This window comes from Chiloscyllium plagiosum, chromosome 4 (genome assembly GCF_004010195.1).
Source record: "Chiloscyllium plagiosum isolate BGI_BamShark_2017 chromosome 4, ASM401019v2, whole genome shotgun sequence".
NCBI lineage: Eukaryota > Metazoa > Chordata > Chondrichthyes > Orectolobiformes > Hemiscylliidae > Chiloscyllium > Chiloscyllium plagiosum.
This window is the reverse complement of record NC_057713.1, coordinates 35,820,004-35,839,069: the sequence shown is the minus strand read 5'-3', so window position 1 is coordinate 35,839,069 and position 19,066 is coordinate 35,820,004. Positions and strand designations below refer to the sequence as shown.

The following is a 19,066-nucleotide window of genomic DNA, read 5'->3' as shown; positions in this document are numbered from 1 at the left end:
CTGAATGTCTAAATGGACTGCTGTACTGTAAGATTCTATGAAATGAACAACAATCTAATGGAAATACTAATTCTTGACTGTTTTGCTCTTCACCTTTTCTTTTGTTTCTCCCTGTCTCCATTTACTTTTGGTTCTGTTCTGATTGCAATCCATCTGCTTATTTTTTGTTTTCTTTTGTCAATTCTGCAGACATTTCCCCTGATGTTTCCTGTGGCTCTTCTCACAGCATGCTCACCCCTAAAGGTCCAACCTCACCCCAGGCCTCCCCAACAGCTGACTCCTCGTACCTGATGCAACTTTCTGGTGGCTCGACGTGGTACATGGGGATGGAACAGAGCGAGCTGCCATCTGCTGGTCCAGCGTTGGATTGCAGCAGTGACGTTTCCGACAGCCTTGGAGAGAAAAGCCCAACTGATGAGGGTACCCGACCTCAGCCTGAAGGAGCTAGTTGTGACACAGACACGGATAGCTCGTACCCTGAGTCACCTTCGGCATCTTGCAGCAAGGAAAGTCTTTCAGAAAGTGAAAGGCAAGGTGCCCAGCACAAAGTGGACCTGGATAATGAAAGGGCAGATGTGTTTGTACTCAGCACTGTTGATGGGGCACAGCTCCTCAGTGCAGACGTTAGCTCAGGGATATCCAAAGTGGATGCTCGAGAAATAAGCAGGCATGTATTGGATGGCCCGCCCACCACTACCGAGCCAGTTGTAGAGGCAAGACAAGATAGTTCCGAGGCTAGCACAGGCATGTCCTTGGAAGAGTCAGAGGTGAGCAGCATTTCAGAGACAGACACTCTGTCTAGGGAGGAGCCAGATGGGGACATGCAACTGCTAAGTACCAAAGTAGGCAGAGAGGGAGAAATAACTGGTTTGGAAAGGGAGGGAGATCAGGATCTATCCGACTCAGAAACAGACACCTCAGTTCAGTTGCCCCTTGTTGAGGCAAATATCCCCATTGTAGAAACGGATCGCGATTCACTTGAAACGCAAAACAAGAAACCAATCTCTCCTGCGGAAACCGTTTCCTCGGCAGACCTTTCTTCAAACTTCGCAAACAGCAGTAATGAGACTTCACTAACATTCGAACATCGGGCCATTTCAGACACTAAGGCGGAGCTGCCTAAACCTGTTGATCATCTCCACTTACCGACCGAATTGAGGGCTGAGAATACAAAGACTGAACCTTCTCAAACTCAGGACCAAGTAACAACCATCGGATACACTGTTATTCCCCTGTGTTATTCAGGACACACCAAAGAATTGCTTGTGTATCCCAGTGCTGCGGACAATGTGTGCAGTACTGATGCTGATCTCTTCTTCTCTGCACCATCAAGTCCAATAAAGACAACATGTGGTGCCCCAAAATACTTTTCTTACTCGAAGCTCAGCTTAAATGAAGAGCCCATTGAAGCCCTGGAGAGTGAGGGCAGCGAAGGCATCTGTTCTCCTCCAACCTCACCCTCAGGATCTTATAGAACTGCAGAAGGAGGTAGCTGGACATCATCTGGCACCCCAAACACTTCACCCTCATGCTCCCCAAACCTGCTGACAGAGGTCGAAACAATGGAAGTATCTGCGTGTTATGTAGAATCATTATCTGCATTTGCAGAGGAACTCAATGAAGACCAATCTGACCAGGTGTTGCCTCTTGACGATTCTCCTTATGGTATAATCGAAGAAGAAACTTGGACCTCTGTGGAAGAATCAACTGAAAGGTGCCTTACAGAAGCACAAGATAATCTTGCTGCTTTAGCATTTGATAGTGAAAATCTTGAAACCTGTGAAGATGATGATGATGATGCTGATGAAGATGGACAAGAATGTGAACATCTTAAAAATCAAGATATTTCTAGTGCTGGGCCAAGATTAATTGAGGGAAATGATATGAATCGACAATCTTACACAACAGACTGTAACTTTAATCAGGGATTGAGGAGCTCACAAACAATATTACAAAATTCTGCAACCACTAAGCGTGGAGAATCTGACGAAACATCTACCACCGAGTCAGAATATAGTAGGGGGTACAGATGCTCCACTCGTGGTGAGTCAAATTATGAAAAGACTGAAGCAGGTCTGGGAGAAATAGCTGTAGCACCCAGTAATGCAAATTACCCAAAAGGGCTGTGTATGCCAAATGTAAGCACAGAAATTGGTGAAAGTACAGGGCATTATCAGGCTGAACCTGTTCAGGATCCACTTGAGGAAGAAAGCACAATATCCATGGGAGCATATGACAATGTTAGTTGTTATGAAACAACACCTAGGAGCCTGCCTTCAGACTTTGAGAACCTATTACAGGAAGATGGAAATACAAGTCATAGTGGGGATAGCACAATTTGCACAATAGGTAACAATTTGCTTTCTACTGAGGACCAGCATGAGTATAGTAAACAATATGAAGATTTGACTAACTATGCTCCTCTTGCTTCTTCGGAGGAGCTTGTTGAAGATTATGCTGATGCATGCAATGAAGAAAAAGGCATGGAATTAAATACTGAACTTGATTCAAAACTTGAAACTTCAATCTCATCTCAGTCCACTTTACAGTTGGAAGAGTCATGCAGAAAGGTTTCCAATGCTCTTCGTAATTCTGATTATGACAGTTCTTTTGTAGATGACAATAAGCTTGAAAGCTCTGTGCCACTAACTTCTGAGCTTTGCATTCCAAGTGATCAACCACCCAGTAGAAATTACAGCTCCGCACAAGTTAGCTGTTCATCTGAAGACTCTGACCTCGCAAGCTGTTGTGAAGTGGGAACTTCAACGTTACTCCAGTCCCCCAATGAAGCTATTGGTGTGGGTGTTGGTAATGAGAGAATGGTACCTGCAACACTGCTGTCATTTAGAGGTAGCATTATTTTTGAAGCAGAGTCTATTGAAGTTACTTCACTGTCTGAGGTGTCCTCAACTGAGACAGAACTAGAAAATATTGAAGATGATGTTGGTAATGCAAATGATGATCATGTTGATGGTTACTATGATGTTGGAGATGAAGAAGAAGACAGTTCTGTGTCATATCTTTACTCCCTATCGGAGACCTCTATCACTGCAGGAGTTGACGAGACTTTTGCATTTCAAGATACGACTTCAGAATCTTCTGCTTCTGCATCTCTTGAGGGAGAAGATGAAAGAATTGCTCCAGAACACTACGTCCTGTTCTCAGGAGTTACTGACGTACAGATTGAAGGATCAAAAGGTGAATCTGTTGATTCAGGAAGCGAGAGTGAGATGGAAATGTCATCTTCAACCTCCTCATCAGATTCTAGACCAGATGAAACCTACTGTGCCACTAGTATGACATGTGAAATGGCGTCTTTGCAAACTGAGAAATCTAATTCAGATGATGGTAAGGAACCATCTCCTGCTGAAATAAAAACGCAAGAGACTTGGAGGAAAGAACCTGAGGGCACAGACCGTGACAGTAAAGGTGAAACACTATTAATTACAGAAATCTCACAGCAGCCAGCTTCAGTATGTGTTACAGTCTCTCAGACGTGTACCATACAAACAGATCCATTATCTGAAGATAAATATGTTTCCCAGCCCTCCCCCAGTACACAAGATTTGTCTGAGCAAAAATCATTGTTTGGGTTTGCAAAAGACATTTTCCCTGAGATGATGCTTGAAGTTGAAGAGAATGAGATGTGTTCAACTGATTCGGACAGTGAAGATCTGTCATCTGGATTGTCAGCTTTTGACGATATGACTCATGACTTGGAGTCAAGCGAAAGGCAGTCACCAGAGGTGGAATTGCTCCCCATCTTTGGTCAGGTACAATCAGAGAGCTGTGGTGAAACAACAACAACATTGCAGATTACAAAAGAGCCCACACCAACAGAAGCAAGTTCAAGTTCCACTTCCCAGTTGAAAAATACCAATCCCACCCAGGACATTGCTAGAGATGAACTTGACTTTGAACTGGCTTCTAATTTGCCTGAAGGTATGAACAAGTTTGATGATTACCGCTATCAAGTTGCCAGTGTGTGGTCTAAAGATGGCGTGAACAAAGGGCCCAATGTTGAAATGCCATTAAATTTGCCTGTTGATCTGCCTGATGATGCTGACTTGCCAATTGTCAGCTCAAGTGAATCAAATTCTGAAAGCAACAACTCTGTCTATCCTGCCCAACAGTCATGTGATGTTAGTCAATATGTCCTTGGGAAAGCTGCAGATTCTTCTAGTGTTAATGACAATATCAATGAAGGTTTGATGTCAGTCTTTGTGAAAGCTGACAATCCATGCACTTGTGATGACCTAACTCTTGAAGACACTGAAAAATCTTCCTTTGTCAGTTCTTTCCAAGCAGATGCAGAAAATGCAAACACAGTTGTGTCATCTTCTCTCAGTGGATCACAAAGTATAATTAATCATGGAAAAGAGCTCAGGCCACTGTCTCCTTCCAAACTATCCTCCTTGGAGGATAATATAGTCCAAGAGCCATTTGATTCTTCATGCACAGAGATGACTGAAGTTGTTACGGAAATATCACCTGAAGGTGGACCAACCATTGGGTGTAAAAGCATCATTGCTTTGGGATTCAGGGTTATGCCATTGCCTGACTATGCAACCAATGTTGAAAGCTTTGGTGAAAACATTGAGTCAGCCACACAAGAATCTCTCTCCTTATCTGGTATAGACCACTCCTCAACAAATACAGGACTGAATAACCTTTCACATTTGGCAAGTCCTGAGCAGATAGCTGGAGCATCAAAAATGAACCTGGAGGGGAATAATCTGGTGGAGCAGCGTAATGAGCCTCACAACATAGACCAGGAAGTGATGAATATCGTTCCATTAGACAGTTCAATGAAGGAAACCTTGGAAGATTTTGCAAGTGAGCCAATACCTTCATTCTTGAGGAGTTCCTCTTCAGAAACAGAAGATTATGACCTGAGCAGTGAGTCCGATTTATCTGAGCATGTGCCCTCCGTTCAAGATCCTGAATTGACAAAAGCCTTGGAAATTTATAATCCTACCAGTGAGACCGACCCTCCTTTACAAGAAAGTGCTCAACAGGACATGACTTTATTAGAAAGTACAAAAAGTAATGCAGGTTTATCTCAGCAGTTGGTCAGTGACACTGAGTCTAGGTACTCTGAACCATTGTTGGAGAAACCAAATCAAGAATTTGGAAGTCAACAGATTGAAGTTGGAATAGGAGACAGTACAGCTCATCCCAGTGCCAACCAAGAACACATTGAAATAGAAGCCAAAGGTGGCAGCGATCAATCCAACTCCTCTGATCCTGATTTAAGTTCAGATCCTTTATCAAGAAATTTCTCCTCATCACAAGAATGTATTGATTCTGTAGCACTTCCAGATACTGAGACTGGAAGTTATGGTGGCCAATTAAAGGCTACAGCCTCTATTTCAGAAACTGACCCTCCTTCATTAACACACTCCGACGCTCTATCCGAAGGGGATGATAATTCAAATGAACTTCCTGGTTCTCTACTGGCAGATACTGATTGGAAAATGGAATCGTCTGATGTGCTACAATACAATGATGCTGGTAAGTTAAAAGATTTAGATACAATGCAGGAAGCGAATAATGATCAAGCAGAGTCTTTAGATAGCTTACCAGATAATACCAATCAATTAGGTCTTTTAAAACCAGGGGATATTGTTGATAAAATCTTAAACCAGGTGCCAAAAGATGATGATCAGTTCGAGCTCTCTAGCAGTAACTCAGAAGATTGTTCTGTTAATTCAAGTGTTGTAGGGACAATGTTCAACGAAGACAAGAAATTGGAGGTGTCAAATGCATTACCCGAAGATTATGCTCTCAAATTAGAGATCTTGGATATGCTAGTTGAAGATTTTGGAGGACAGTTGGAAATTGCCAACCTACAACGCGGGGATGATGCTGGTAAATTAGAAAATGCAGACAAAGTGGCAGGAAATGATGATTGTCAAGCAGAAGTTCCTCCCATATTACCAAAAGATGATGTCTGTAAATGTACAGACGATAAAGATGAAGTCTCCGATATTTCATCAGAAGATAATTCTTTTCAATCAACTAGAAAGGCAGAAGATGTTTTAGAAGGGGATGATGTAGACAAATTAGCCATTCCAGGTATTACCACTGAGTGTGTGGATCCTACCATGGCAGCTACAAATAAGCTGCAAGGGGATTCTGAAGATCAGTTGAAGGTCTCCAACTGTGGACTAGGAGACAATGCTGATCTGTTAGGGATTGCTTCTAAATCAGAGGCTGATGATACAGTGATATGTGAAGACAAAATGTTAGATGATTCACAAATCTGTGATGCTGCTGAATACTCAGAAACACTTGTAAAAAATTCAACTAGCTTGTCAGAGGTTTCAAGAGATCATAGTTCCCAGGTGGCAACGTTCGGGAACCTATTGCAACGTGATTCTAGTGAAGCAACAGATCAAACCAAGCCCTCCGATATATTACCTGGATCTGAGGTTTGTAAATCAGAAGTCTTGGACACATTCCCAGGAGAAGAGAGGGATTTGTTTGATGATGCACCTAATAATTTGGAGATCATAGATATTGTGTCAGAACGAATTAATGATGATGTTGTTAATGATTATGAAGGTGAAGACGACAAGCTGACTGATGGGTCACAAAGTGATATGGGGATAGAGGATATGTCCATATCTCATCATTTTGCTGATGAAATAGAGTTCTCTAACAGCTCACCTGACGGTAATGTTTATAAACTTGAGACGGTCGAATTGACATTGAGGGATAGTGCAAACAAGGCTATAGATGATTTGCAAGTCACTGATCGTAATTCTGATTCAATGCTGGAAAATGATATGAATGTGGTGAACCTGGATGAGAGTCCGAGAGATGATCAGATAAGTTCCATCAGCATTCCACTAGGTGGCGATGTTAGTACATTCAAAGTTGTTGCAGAGGCAACATCGATAAATAACGATGGAAAAATTGAACTCTCAGATCTCCCATTGAGAGATGATGGGTGTGAATTGAAGATTGTAAATCCAGTATCAGAAACAGAAGACGATCTAGTCATTAATGCAGATCTTCTGGAATCTGTAGCAAGTATTGATTCCTGCCAAACTGAACTTTCTGCAATATCACCAGGTCCCAGCATTGGATCAGCAGAGGATTTAAACTTAGAACAAAGAGATACCAATTCTCAAACTGAGCTCTCGAACCCAGTTTCAACAGTAGATGGTCATCAACAGGAAATCTGTACAACTGCATCAAAATCTTACTATAATTTGGAGATCTCAGTCTCTGAAAGAGAATCAAATTCTTCTGCCTTGACATTGTCAGAGACTGCACAAAGAATAACCGATGAATGTTTGGAGGAGGCTTCTAGAAATTCAACAAATGATGTTGTGGAGTTATTTGAACAAGATAGTTCTGATGATTGCATTGTGACCATAGATGCTCCTGACGAAAATGCAACTTGTGAAACACCAGATGGGTCAAACTTAGCCTGGGCTTCCCATTTCAATGAAAGGAGCCATGATTTAGCTGAGGAAGCAAATTCAGAAGTGGAGGAAGTTTCTGAGGTAATGTCATTGTTTGGGGTTTCAGAATTTGCACAAGAAGCTGACCTTGATATTCCCACTGATGAATCCAATGTCTCAACATCTGGTATTTCCAGATCAGAGGGTGCTGAGATTGGTGTCCATCCTATCCTTCCATCAGAGCCAGTTCAGGTAGATTCATCCATCTCTTTATGTCAAACGGCACAAGATACCATTCAGGAGTGCATAGTGGTACAGGGAGAGTTGTCTATGAAGGCACCTACAGATTTAGAAGATGGAAAGTTAGACCAAGGTCCACCTGATGGTCTGAATTCATCTCAGTGCCAGGATTCTGAAGGATTGGTAACTGGCCAATTCAATGATATTTCTGGTTTAGCGGCAAATTCATATTCCAGTTCCGATGTAGAGCAAACTATATCTGATGCTCCTGTGGACACCCAGAAAAGTGAACAGTTATATTCTAACAAAACAGACAATAGTGCACCTGTGGAGACCCCACTGCAAGATCAAATACCTGTCTGCCTAGTGGGTAATGCTGGAGAAGAAAAGGTTGACATTTATCACCACACTTCGCTTGATGTGAGTGTTAACAACACTCAGGATAAAAATTTGGGTAATTCACATCATTCCGAGCATCTCGCCACCATTGGTCATTCACGGGCAGAGACACCAACATTTGATACATTACTTGATGTATCTTGCAGACCTCCAGATAAATCTCCTGCATGTCCTCATGTTACATTGAGTAACATTCCTACTACATTTTCAATGACAGAGTTTGGTTTTGCTCCAATGCCCATCTGTTCGGTTTTAGACCTTCCCTCCTTAGATAAAGCTCCTGCCACAACCTCTCCTGAGCTGGCTAACAACTGCTTTTCTGCTGTGTCATCCTCCCCGTCATGTAAACTGACTTTAGGACATCAGGACCAAGATACTTACTCAACGCAAGCTGTTACCACTGAAAATCCACTAGCAGGCGATAAGAGTCATGGAGAGTTTAAGCTGTCCGAAGCAGTGGAAATGGATGAGAAAACAACAGGTAAGGAGTTTCTGTTCTGTTTAAGATGACAATTGAAATATGTTTGAATTTTTATTGATTAAACATCATATACTAGAATATATTAACCCCTTTTTACAGTTTTGTTCTATTTCAATGTGTTAGTTTGGTTCACATGACTTTCACCTTTGTATAAAAAGGTGTGCTCAAGTGCTACACCAGTACTTGAGTGCAGTATCAAGGGAGCACTACACTGCTGGAGGTTACATCCTTACAATAAGACGTTAAATCGATCTGCCCAATTTGCTGGACTTAAATGATACTTTGGAAAAGAGCAGGGATGTTTTTTTCTTTATCTTGGTTAAAATTTAACCTTCAACCAACACCTTTAAAAACATGAAATATTTTACTTTTTCTTTGTGGGAGCTTTCAGTGTACAAATTCCTGGCATGTATCAAATACTGGAATAAAACTTGAACTGAGAAGTAAAGCCACAGAAATAGAAACAGAAGTTGGACATTTGTCATCACTCAAGCCCTATTCTGTCATTTAATCAGATCGGTGCATCTCAAATGTTTTCAAAATTGTGACAATCCAAATTGTTGTTTATAAGTTGTGACCCTTCAGTGAAAATTGTGACAGGGTTGATGGAGGCCTGAGAGCAGGGCCTGGCTGTTAAAATGGGTGTGCAGCTGTTACAATTCCATTAGAGCTCCAGGGTGGCTATTGTTGTCTTGGAGCTTGTGATGCCAAAATTTGCCCCCATTTTGTGTACCCCTGAATTGCATCATGACTGTTTCATTTACATTGCAATCATTAACACTCACTAGCAGCAGTGTGTACTATCTACAAGAGGCACCGTCGAAATTTGCCTAAGATCGTTAGACAGCACCTTCCAAACTTCCAACAACTTCCATCTAGAAGGATAAGGGAAACAGATACCTGGGATTACCATCACCTACAAGTTCCTCTCCATACCACCCACTATCCTGATTTGGAAACATATCACTGTTCCTTCAGTGTCACTGAGTCAAAATCCTGGAGTTCCCTCCCTAATGGCATTATGGGTATGTACCAAATGGATTGCAGAATTCAAGAAGGATATCAGAACCGAGAAACTTTCTCAACACAAACTGTTACAACTGAAAGTCCACCAGTGGGTGATAAGTCATGAAGAGTTTGAGCTTTGAAGTTGTGGCTTTGGGTGAGAAAGCAACAGGTTATCAAGGGCAACAAGATATGGGCAATAGGTGCCAGCTTAACCAGTGTGCATGCCCATGTCCTTGGGTGAATGTATATGCTTTCTTTTGAAAAAAAAACACTTCGGAAATATTTCATTGGCTCTCAAGACCATAGACCTATTCTGATAAGTGCCTTTATTATTGAACTTATTTATTCAGCCGTGGAAAGAGCATTACACAAAATGACAGCTTTCCTTGCCAATCCCCTGACCCCTTCTGCAGTTCATCTGTATAGAGTACTGCAATAATGGGTGAGGGAGGAACTTTAGTATGGGCAAGGATGTAGAGTGCTGAGTTCACTCTTTTGAGTCACTTTTTTGCCATTTAGTTAGATTATGACTCATTTGGTATTTCAACTTCAACTTCCTTTACCCCCTTTTTGCTCCACGTTCCTTGCCTAGCATGCACAACATTTTTTGGGAGGTGAATTCTGAATTTCTACAACCTAGAGTGTGTGTATGTCTAGATTTTCTAGCTTAAATTTTTATCAATTTTCAGTTGTGACATCGTCTGCCCACTCCCCTGCCCCATGAAAATCTTAATTTCTGTGTTTGTTTTTAAAACCAATTCTTTGCATTTAGACTTTATTAACAAGACCAATTTTTATCGTTCATCCCAAATTGCCCTTCAGAAGGTGGTGCTGAGCTGCCTTTTTGAACTGCTGAACTGTGGTGTAGATACATCCACAGTGCTGATCTGGGGTGGGGGGGGAGTTCCAGGATTTTGACCCATCACAGTTGAATATAGTTCCAAGGCAGGATTATGTGCAACTTGGAGAGGAACACCAGACTACTTCAATATCTTAGTCTCAAATGGTGCTGGACATTGTACAATTGTTAGTGAGTGAACAACCCCACTTCCGACCTTTTGGTATTGGATGAAGCAGCTGAAGATGGTTGAACCTAAGGCATTATCCTGAGGAACTTGTGCAGTGATTCCCTGGGGCTAGATGATTGGCCTCTAACGACATCTTCCATTGATAGGTATAACTCCAAACAAGTAAAGTTTTCCCTTGAATTCCCATTGACTCCAGTTTTGTTTAGGGTCTTTGTCACATTTGATCAAATGTTATTTTGATGTCAAGGGCAGTCTGTGTGATCTCATATCTCTAGAAATGGCTCACTTGTCCAGATTTTGACCAAGGCTTCAATGAGGTTGGGAGCTAAGTGGTCTGAGCGGAACCCAAACTGAACATCAGTGAGCAGATTATTGTTGTATAAAAGCTGTTTGTTAGTCAATGATCCCTTCCATTACTTTGAGATTGAGCTGATGGATTGCAATTGACTGGATTAGAATTGTTCTGTTCTTGTGGGCAGAACATATCAATGCCATGTTTCCACACTGGTAGTTAGGTACCAGTGTTGTAACTATTGAAGTAGTTTGTCACGAGGTCTGGAGCATAGTGCTACAAATGGAATGTTATCATGCCTTTGCTGTATCCAGCACCATCTGTTTTCTTCATATCAGTTATTGAATGAATCTTTTGCAATAAGACAACAAACAATAGGAAAGGTGTAGTCTATTCTGCCATTAAGCAATCTCTATCATCCAGCAAGATCGTCATTGATTCTGTCTGTGGCCTCCACTCCACTGTCCTGTCTGTCTGCTATAACGCTTGACTCACTGGTTGATCAGGATTGTCTGCTTCAGCCTTGAATATATTCAGTGACCCAGCTTCCACCACTCTGTGGAAGAGAATTCCTACAACGACTAATCCTCCTGAGAGGAGAAATTCCTGCTTTCTATCTTTAAATGGGATCTCCTTGAATTGGAAATTCTACCTCCGGTTCTGAAACATCCTTTCAGTATCTACTCGGACAAGCCTTTTCAGAATTTTGTGTCAATAAGATTTAACCCCTCATTCTTCTAATCTGTAATGAGCACAGGCCCAACCAACTCAACATTTCCAGCATTCACAATGTTTTGTTTATACATTTATATATTATATTTAAGGATATTCTCAATGTTTTGGAGCCAGAAAAGTATTTTCAGTCTTCTCATTGTTCACTATGAACAAGGGATACCTATTGATTCAGACGTTGAAGAGCAGCAGATGAATTCTCCCCTGCGTAATGTTATGGAATAATCTCCTCCCGATTAGTGTGGTACTCCCTCACTGGAATGCCAGTCTCTGGGGTGAGATTTGAACGCGTTTCGACTGAGGCAAATGTAGACTGCATTTTAAATTGAGGTTCTTGCTGTTTTGCATTTAATTTCAATTTGTTGCTCCACTAAATAGCTCCCTACAAACCTCAAAGTGTAGCCTTTTCCAAATATCCAGGCTTACCAATTTGAAATTGGAGAAGCCAGCGAGGAACAAGCATGGTTCAGGTGTTAAACTTTCAAGAGCTGGAGTGAAGACACCATAAATATTTCATAGACTTTTTAAATGAGGAAAATTTAGAACAGTTTCAAAACACTTCTCACCACCTTCTCTGTTCTACTTGGTGGAGCTGTGGCCTGTGACATTTTACATTGCTTTCTTGATATTAAAAAGTAAATCAGTCTAAGTTGTAATTAAAATGTTCCTTTTAGCAAAATTGTGAAAACAGGTTTTTTTTGGTAGCCTTGCAGATGTCTGCACAGCTGGAACAGTGCCGCAGGATTGACCATCTTCACTCTGTCCAGGCTGAAGCAAGGTTCTCTGATGTTGAGCCCGATCGCAGGATACATCATGCTTTTAGCCCGTCAGATTCGAGTTCTTCCAGTGAGAGTGAGCTGCCGTTCCCAATCCCACTGAGAGATGGCAGGAGCAAGATCTCTGCCCAGAAAGGCACTATTAAAACAGAATCCAGTGATGCCCAGATCCCAAAGAGGCAAAGGATACATGAGACTGTCTCTGTCTCCAAAGGTAACAAGTAACCTTCTGAGGAGGTTACCTTCTGTTTGTGATTCCAGTTCCCCCAGTTTTAACTGACTCAGTTTGCCTTCTGAAATATCTAATCGGATTTGTATCACATTTCAATGTAATTAGGAATGGGCAATAAATGTTGATCTTGTCATTGATGCCCACATCCGGAGAGTACTTTTGTTTTAAGTCACGGTATAATAACTGGGAGATTCTTTTGGGAATACGTCAGAGGACAGTGGTCTAGGTTTGCTGATGAGGGAGAATCTATGCTGGGACTTGTGCCCTACCTCAGCACGGCCATGTAAACAGTTCCAGATTGTTTTCAGTGTTGGGAATGAAGAATTGTCAAACCAGGGCACTGTTTAATTTGGACAGGTGCAAGCTGCTCAGTAGGCTTTTTTAAAAAAGAAAATTGTAATCTCTCCATCCACTGACCATTTTGTACTCTGGATTCCAGGCCGGACAGCTGATGCAACATGTTTTTTTTATCAAGTACTACAGACCGGCAGCTTTGTTGGGACCAGCAGTTGGAATTCAATAGCTGAAAGGCCACTTACCAGTTTGACTTATAGAAACATTGGCAAGGTTTACTGGCTGAAATTGATGTCATATGGTGAATCTGCTTTCTAGTTTGTTGTTATTTTTGGCACTCCTAAGTTGGAGTCTGATATTCAGTATTAGTGGTGTGTTTGAGAAAGGGAGCTGGGATGAAACTAGATTTGACACTTAATATATACCACTCCCAAACATCCTGCAAAGGTCGTATGTTTCTGGGCCAGTTGATCATGTCACAGTTAAATGTACTTCACATTTCATTTGCGATAGTGTTTCCAGTCATCACGCTGATTTCAAAAGTCTGAGCTACACTGAGAAAGCACTGCAGAGATGTGGGCTCTCTAGCCTAGAAAGGAGGTGGCTAATCTTGGATGGCTCCAGGGCATCTCTGTTCCAGGACATCAGTACTCCAAGGAGACTAGAATCGGGGAGCACAGGAGAAAATCCTGTTCAAGCAGCTATCAGGGCAAGCTTCACTCAAGTGATCCAACATTTGGAAAAGAGATTTTGGCAGGATGAGCTTTCATTGGTGGAGTCGTGTTTGTAACCAGGATTTAATTTGCAGCTGGGGCTATCTAGGTCCTCCTTCTCTGTTGCAAACTGTCACCCAATTCCTCTTCCTTGCAAATCTGAATCAGATAGTACACTATTTTGGTGTCAAATTACAGTACTTCATAAACAGTTTTTCATTGAAGGATTCTCTTTCAAATGGACTATTTATCAACCCCAAGCTAAATTGTAACAGGCTGTAGTGTTCATAATATGAAAGCATTGCATGTGCATATAGTGCTTTAATATTGCCTTTAAGAAAATTATTGTTTGCTTAGAATAGCAATTATACTGATGTAGACATTGGTGAGACAGACCAGAGAAAACTATGTGTGACTGTGAACGTAGCAGTGAGTAATGACTGGTTTTTAATGTGATTAAAGAGTGCCCGTTAATGGCATAACCTACTCAATCAGTTCTTAGGCTGCATCTACTGCAACAGCTATTTACTAACTCTGTATTTACAACAGACACTCTATATTTAGATATTCAGCAGGCTTAAAGTAGGTTATTATTTTAATTTGGAAAAAGTCTCTTCCTTGAAACAGGCAAGTCTCCTCAGTTCTGTTATGAAGTATTCAATCAAATAAATGTTTACAGATCTGCACATAGCCAGCCCATGCAGTTTCTTAGTGTTATTTAATCATCTGAGAAATATGAAATATTGCAACATGTAGTGGAAAATTTCAAATTAGTCAAACCAACCATGAAAACAAAAGAGTCAACACAAGAGATTAACATGAAGTGGAAATGCTGGATATACTAACTGAGCCAGCTTGTTTCATGATGGTACTTGCTCACTCCATCAGTCCAAATTGAATGCATGCTGGTATCACAGGTTGACTGGTTTGCACCTTTTGGAAGTTGGAGGTGGAAGGCAAATGCGAGACTCTGTGAAAACCAACAGGGCATTGTCACCGTGAATGCTGAGTGGACGCTAGGTTTGAGACCCGACACTGTCAGGATTAATTCTCATTTATATAAAAGCAGACAGGTCTTTCTTTTCCAATCCTTCCATTTGTTTCCCACTCTTGTGAATGATCCCTACCACTCCCTGCCCTTGGAGAGATTAGTGAAAGTCAGCATTCGTGAACCACCATTTTGAGAGCTACCACCATGCTTGACTGTAAGATAAGCTCCTGACTACAGGTCCATGTCACTGCTAACCCTGCCTATTTGATGGTTCCACCTTTTGTGTCTTCAGCTTCATAAGCCTGTCTACTGTAATTCTCTCAATAAACATGTCTGCTTATCTTCTCTAAAAATTCTTACCATATCTCTTAAGATCAAGATTGATAAATGTTTGTTGGCTAAAAGTGCCAGGATATATGAAACAAAGGCAAATAGTCAGATTTGAGGTAGGCTCAAGGGGTTGATTGGCTTAGTCCCATTCCCTACTGTTTCTAGAAGTTCAAGGATTTTGTTAGATGCATCCATTCTGGATATTGAAGCTGAGTTGTAAGAAGAAACTAATTATAAAAAGAACGTGAAAGAGTACAGAGGAAGAGTTGAGAAAAGAAATTTGAGTAAATAAATACCATTGTGAGATCATTGAAGGAGACCTTTATGATATTGCAGTTGGTGGAGTGCTGAACAAATGACTCCATTCCTTGTCTTCAGAGAGCTAGCAATCCATGGCAATAGAGGTTGGCTGAGGCACTGATAAATGTTCAAATATATCCTCTTCTGGAGCAATTCAGTGGATTCTGTTTTTTTTTTTTCATTCCATGAATATTTTTGATGTGCCTTTAAAAGTGAGTTTGCCTTGCTAATGCTGCTGCTTTGTGTTACCAGGGTCTTGCAATGAATCAGACAGTGATGACTCAGTACCCGAACTTGAGGAGCCTGTGGTCCCTGTGCCAATAGCTGGACAGGAACAGGTTTGTGAAAAGTTTTCTGAATAGCACTGGCAGTTGACAGCTCAAGAGTCTACGATGTAATATGAGTGGAGTCTTGACTTCTAGCCTGGGTTCTCATGCTGAAGTTTAACCCTCAACCATGAAAATTGCAGCATGGATCCAGGGAGCAGCCATTTCATGCACAAATCTTTTGAGGAATTCTAAGTGTGCTTATAATCATTATTGTGCAAAATCATGACAACCTACAGATATTTTGAATAGTCAACAGTGGCTGATAGAATTAGATGATTACTTGATCCTGTGGAGTCAAGTCTAGTCCAGTTTTATCCCTTTAATCTTTTGGCTGCAAAGGTTCTAATTTATGGAAGTCCCAGTAGAGATGGGTTTACAGTTCATACTTTGATTGAAGTGATCCTTATATTTGCATTAAGTTGACTTGTTCAACAGAATGATGTTTTCTGAAGATATTTTAGCAATTAAAATGCATGGAGAAAATCATAGTGAAATGATGGATGGTGTAATCTACTGTGGTATCAGGTGGCACTTGTTCAGCGGTAACTGATAGTCTGTTTGGCCTGCATCAAGGCCACTCGGCTGCTGACCACATTGTAGTCTTGGTCCAAATGTGGACAAGAGACTGAACTCTCGAGGTGAGGTGATAACAACTACTCTTAGCATGCTTGGTCAAATGCTCCCTTGTTCTTTCTGTTGATTTGTGAAGGTCTTTGTCGTGAAACTTGTCATTTTTTCAGAGCTGAGATAGGGACGATGACTTGGTGCTGCTGCATCTCCTCATTCAAAATGGCTATTTGACACACTATAACCAGCATTTACAGGCTTGTTATAGACCTTTTTTAATGTGAATTGTGATTATTTTCCATTCTGTACTGCACACTGTTTATGTTATTGCAAGCCTGACACAATGGTCTAAATGTTTGATGCCAGGTCAGGACAGTTCCTGGTTCTGTTTAGGGGGGGTGCAGAAGTGCTTGAAAGTTTGTTTTGTTTGTGTGAGGTTGGTATTAGCTGATGTTGTGCTCCCCCTTCACCATGGACTGTGATGGCAGGCTGTGGAAGAGGTTCAACTAGGTGCCTCAGCACTGAGTAAAAGAATAAATCATTAAGAATAGTTTTTCAGAACTTATACACCACCCTCCCTCACTCCCTGGGTTACATCTATGCCAACCAGTGTTAACTCATATCTCCACTCACCCCTATGGACCATCACACCCTCTGAGAACCTAGGCTCCTCTACCAATCCCCCTTTATAGCCCTTTGCAAATATAATATCAACCCATTTAAAACCATTCCCCTTCACCTACTCTCCTATGCTCTTCCAACCTCCATGTCAATTCACCCTGTATCTTCTATGGCAGACCTCAAGACTGAGATTATGAATTCACTATTTAAAATAAACACTCTCTAATTGATACTAAGCGTTTCACTTGTACCTCTTTCAATTTGGTCTATTGCATTCGTTGCTCCAATGTGGTCTCCTCTATGTCGGAGAAACAAAACGCCAACTGGGTGATCACTTTGCTGAGCACCTTCGGTCTGTACGCAATCAGGTCCCGGACCTTCCCATGGCTTGCCACTTCAATACAATCCTGCTCCCATGCCCACATGTCTGCCTTGGCCTGCTGCAATGTTCCAGTGAAGCTCAACGCAAACTGGAGGAACAGCATCTCATCTTCCGACTAGGCCCGTTACAACCTGCCGGTCTCAACATTGAATTCAACAACTTCAGATGATTATCCTATCTTGACCCCTCTGTTTTCATTCTGCTCTGTAATTTTATTTCATCTACCTTTTTTTAAAAATTTTTTTTCACTGTTCTGTACCTCTTATTTCTTGTCTCTCTTTCTCTCGCTCCCCACTCTCTCATCACCTTTTTCCTCTCTTCTTTCCCCCTTTGCTACCCTTCTCCCCTGTTTTCCATTTTGCCTCTGCTTCACCCATTTCCCCTCATCCCCCACATATTTTGTCACACAGCACTGGCTTCAGCCTAGGTCATTCACAGCTCCTAATCTCTCTATGCACTGTCATTATCATCTCTTAATTGCTACCTTTGCTTCGAGAGCCATGACTCCCCTTCTCTCAGCCTAGTATAAATACCTCCCTATTTCTCCCTTTTTTTTTAGCTTTGACAAAGGGTCAGTTAGACTCGAAACGTCAGCTCTTTTCTCTCCTTACAGATGCTGCCAGACCTGTTGAGATTTTCCAGCATTTTTTCTTTTGGTTTCAGATTCCAGCATCCGCAGTAATTTGTTTTTTATCTAATCCTATTTGCTATGCTTGACTTTCTGCAACTACTTAATACTACTTGTTTTAAAGTCTTTTATACATAGTCATGCTTCTAAGACTTTATAAGCACTTGGAGCTATCAAACTATGAACTGACAAGCACCTGACTGTGTGACAATAGATTATGAAATCATTCAGGCAACACTAATCCTATATTGATAATGCTCCTGCCTATATCAACAGAGAGAATGAAAGAGCACAATGATTTTTTTAAAAAAAGTAGACTTGGGAGATTTTGATGAATTGTTGGCACCGTTTGACCGTTCCAGAGCGTTTGACCATTCTATTGATTTTGTATGCTTTTTACACACAATCAGATCTACTGTTAACAATGCCAAGGAGTGCTTGACCACTCCCAAAGACGCTCTGGGACAATTTTTGAAATGGTTATTATGCTTCTCCAAAAAGGTGATTATACCTCTCCAAAGAGGTCTGACTGATTTCGAACTTCTGCCAGGTTTGAAGTGCACAGACCACGTTTTGGACATCCGACTGGCAAAAATGTCATAGAGATGTACAGCATAGAAACAGACCTTTCGGTCCAACCTGTCCATGCCGACCAGACATCCCAACCCAATCTAGTCCCACCTGCCAGCACCTGGCCCATATCTCTCCAAACCCTTCCTATTTCATATACCCATCCAAATGCCTCTTAAATGTTACAATTGTCTCAGCCTCCACCATATCCTCTGGCAGCTAATTCCACACACGTACCACCCTCTGCGTGAAAAAGTTGCCCCTTAGGTCTCTTTTATATCTTTCCCCTCTCACCCGAAACTATGCCCTCTAGTTCTAGTCTCCCCAACCCCAGGGAAAAGACTTTGTCTATTTATCCTATCCATGCCCCTCATAATTTTGTAAACATCTATAAGGTCACCCCTCAGCCTCCGACGCTGCAGGGAAAACAGCCCCAGCCTATTCAGCCTCTTCCCATAGCTCAAATCCTCCAATCCTGGCAACATCCTTGTAAATCTTTTCTGAACCCTTTCAAGTTTCACAACATCTTTCCGATAGGAAGGAGACCAGAATTGCACGCAATATTCCAACAGTGGTCTAACCAATGTCCTGTACAGCCGCAACATGACCTCCCAACTCCTGTACTCAATACTCTGACCAATAAAGGAAGGCATACCAAACTCCTCCTTCACTATCCTATCTACCTGTGACTCCACTTTCAAGGAGCTATGAACCTGCACTCTAAGGTCTCTTTGTTCA

The 19,066-nt window shown here is 41.6% G+C and overlaps 1 protein-coding gene across 2 annotated transcripts in view; it reads left to right on the top strand.

Moving 5' to 3' along the window:
• Positions 1 to 19,066, top strand: part of LOC122548950 — a 63,216-nt gene that overhangs the window by 29,114 nt on the left and 15,036 nt on the right. For both annotated transcript variants that reach the window (XM_043687960.1, XM_043687961.1), the window contains exons 2-4: positions 190 to 8,535; positions 12,301 to 12,585; positions 15,484 to 15,569. In XM_043687960.1, the coding sequence (XP_043543895.1) occupies positions 190 to 8,535; positions 12,301 to 12,585; positions 15,484 to 15,569 (8,717 nt within the window). The remainder of the gene's footprint in view (positions 1 to 189; positions 8,536 to 12,300; positions 12,586 to 15,483; positions 15,570 to 19,066) is intronic.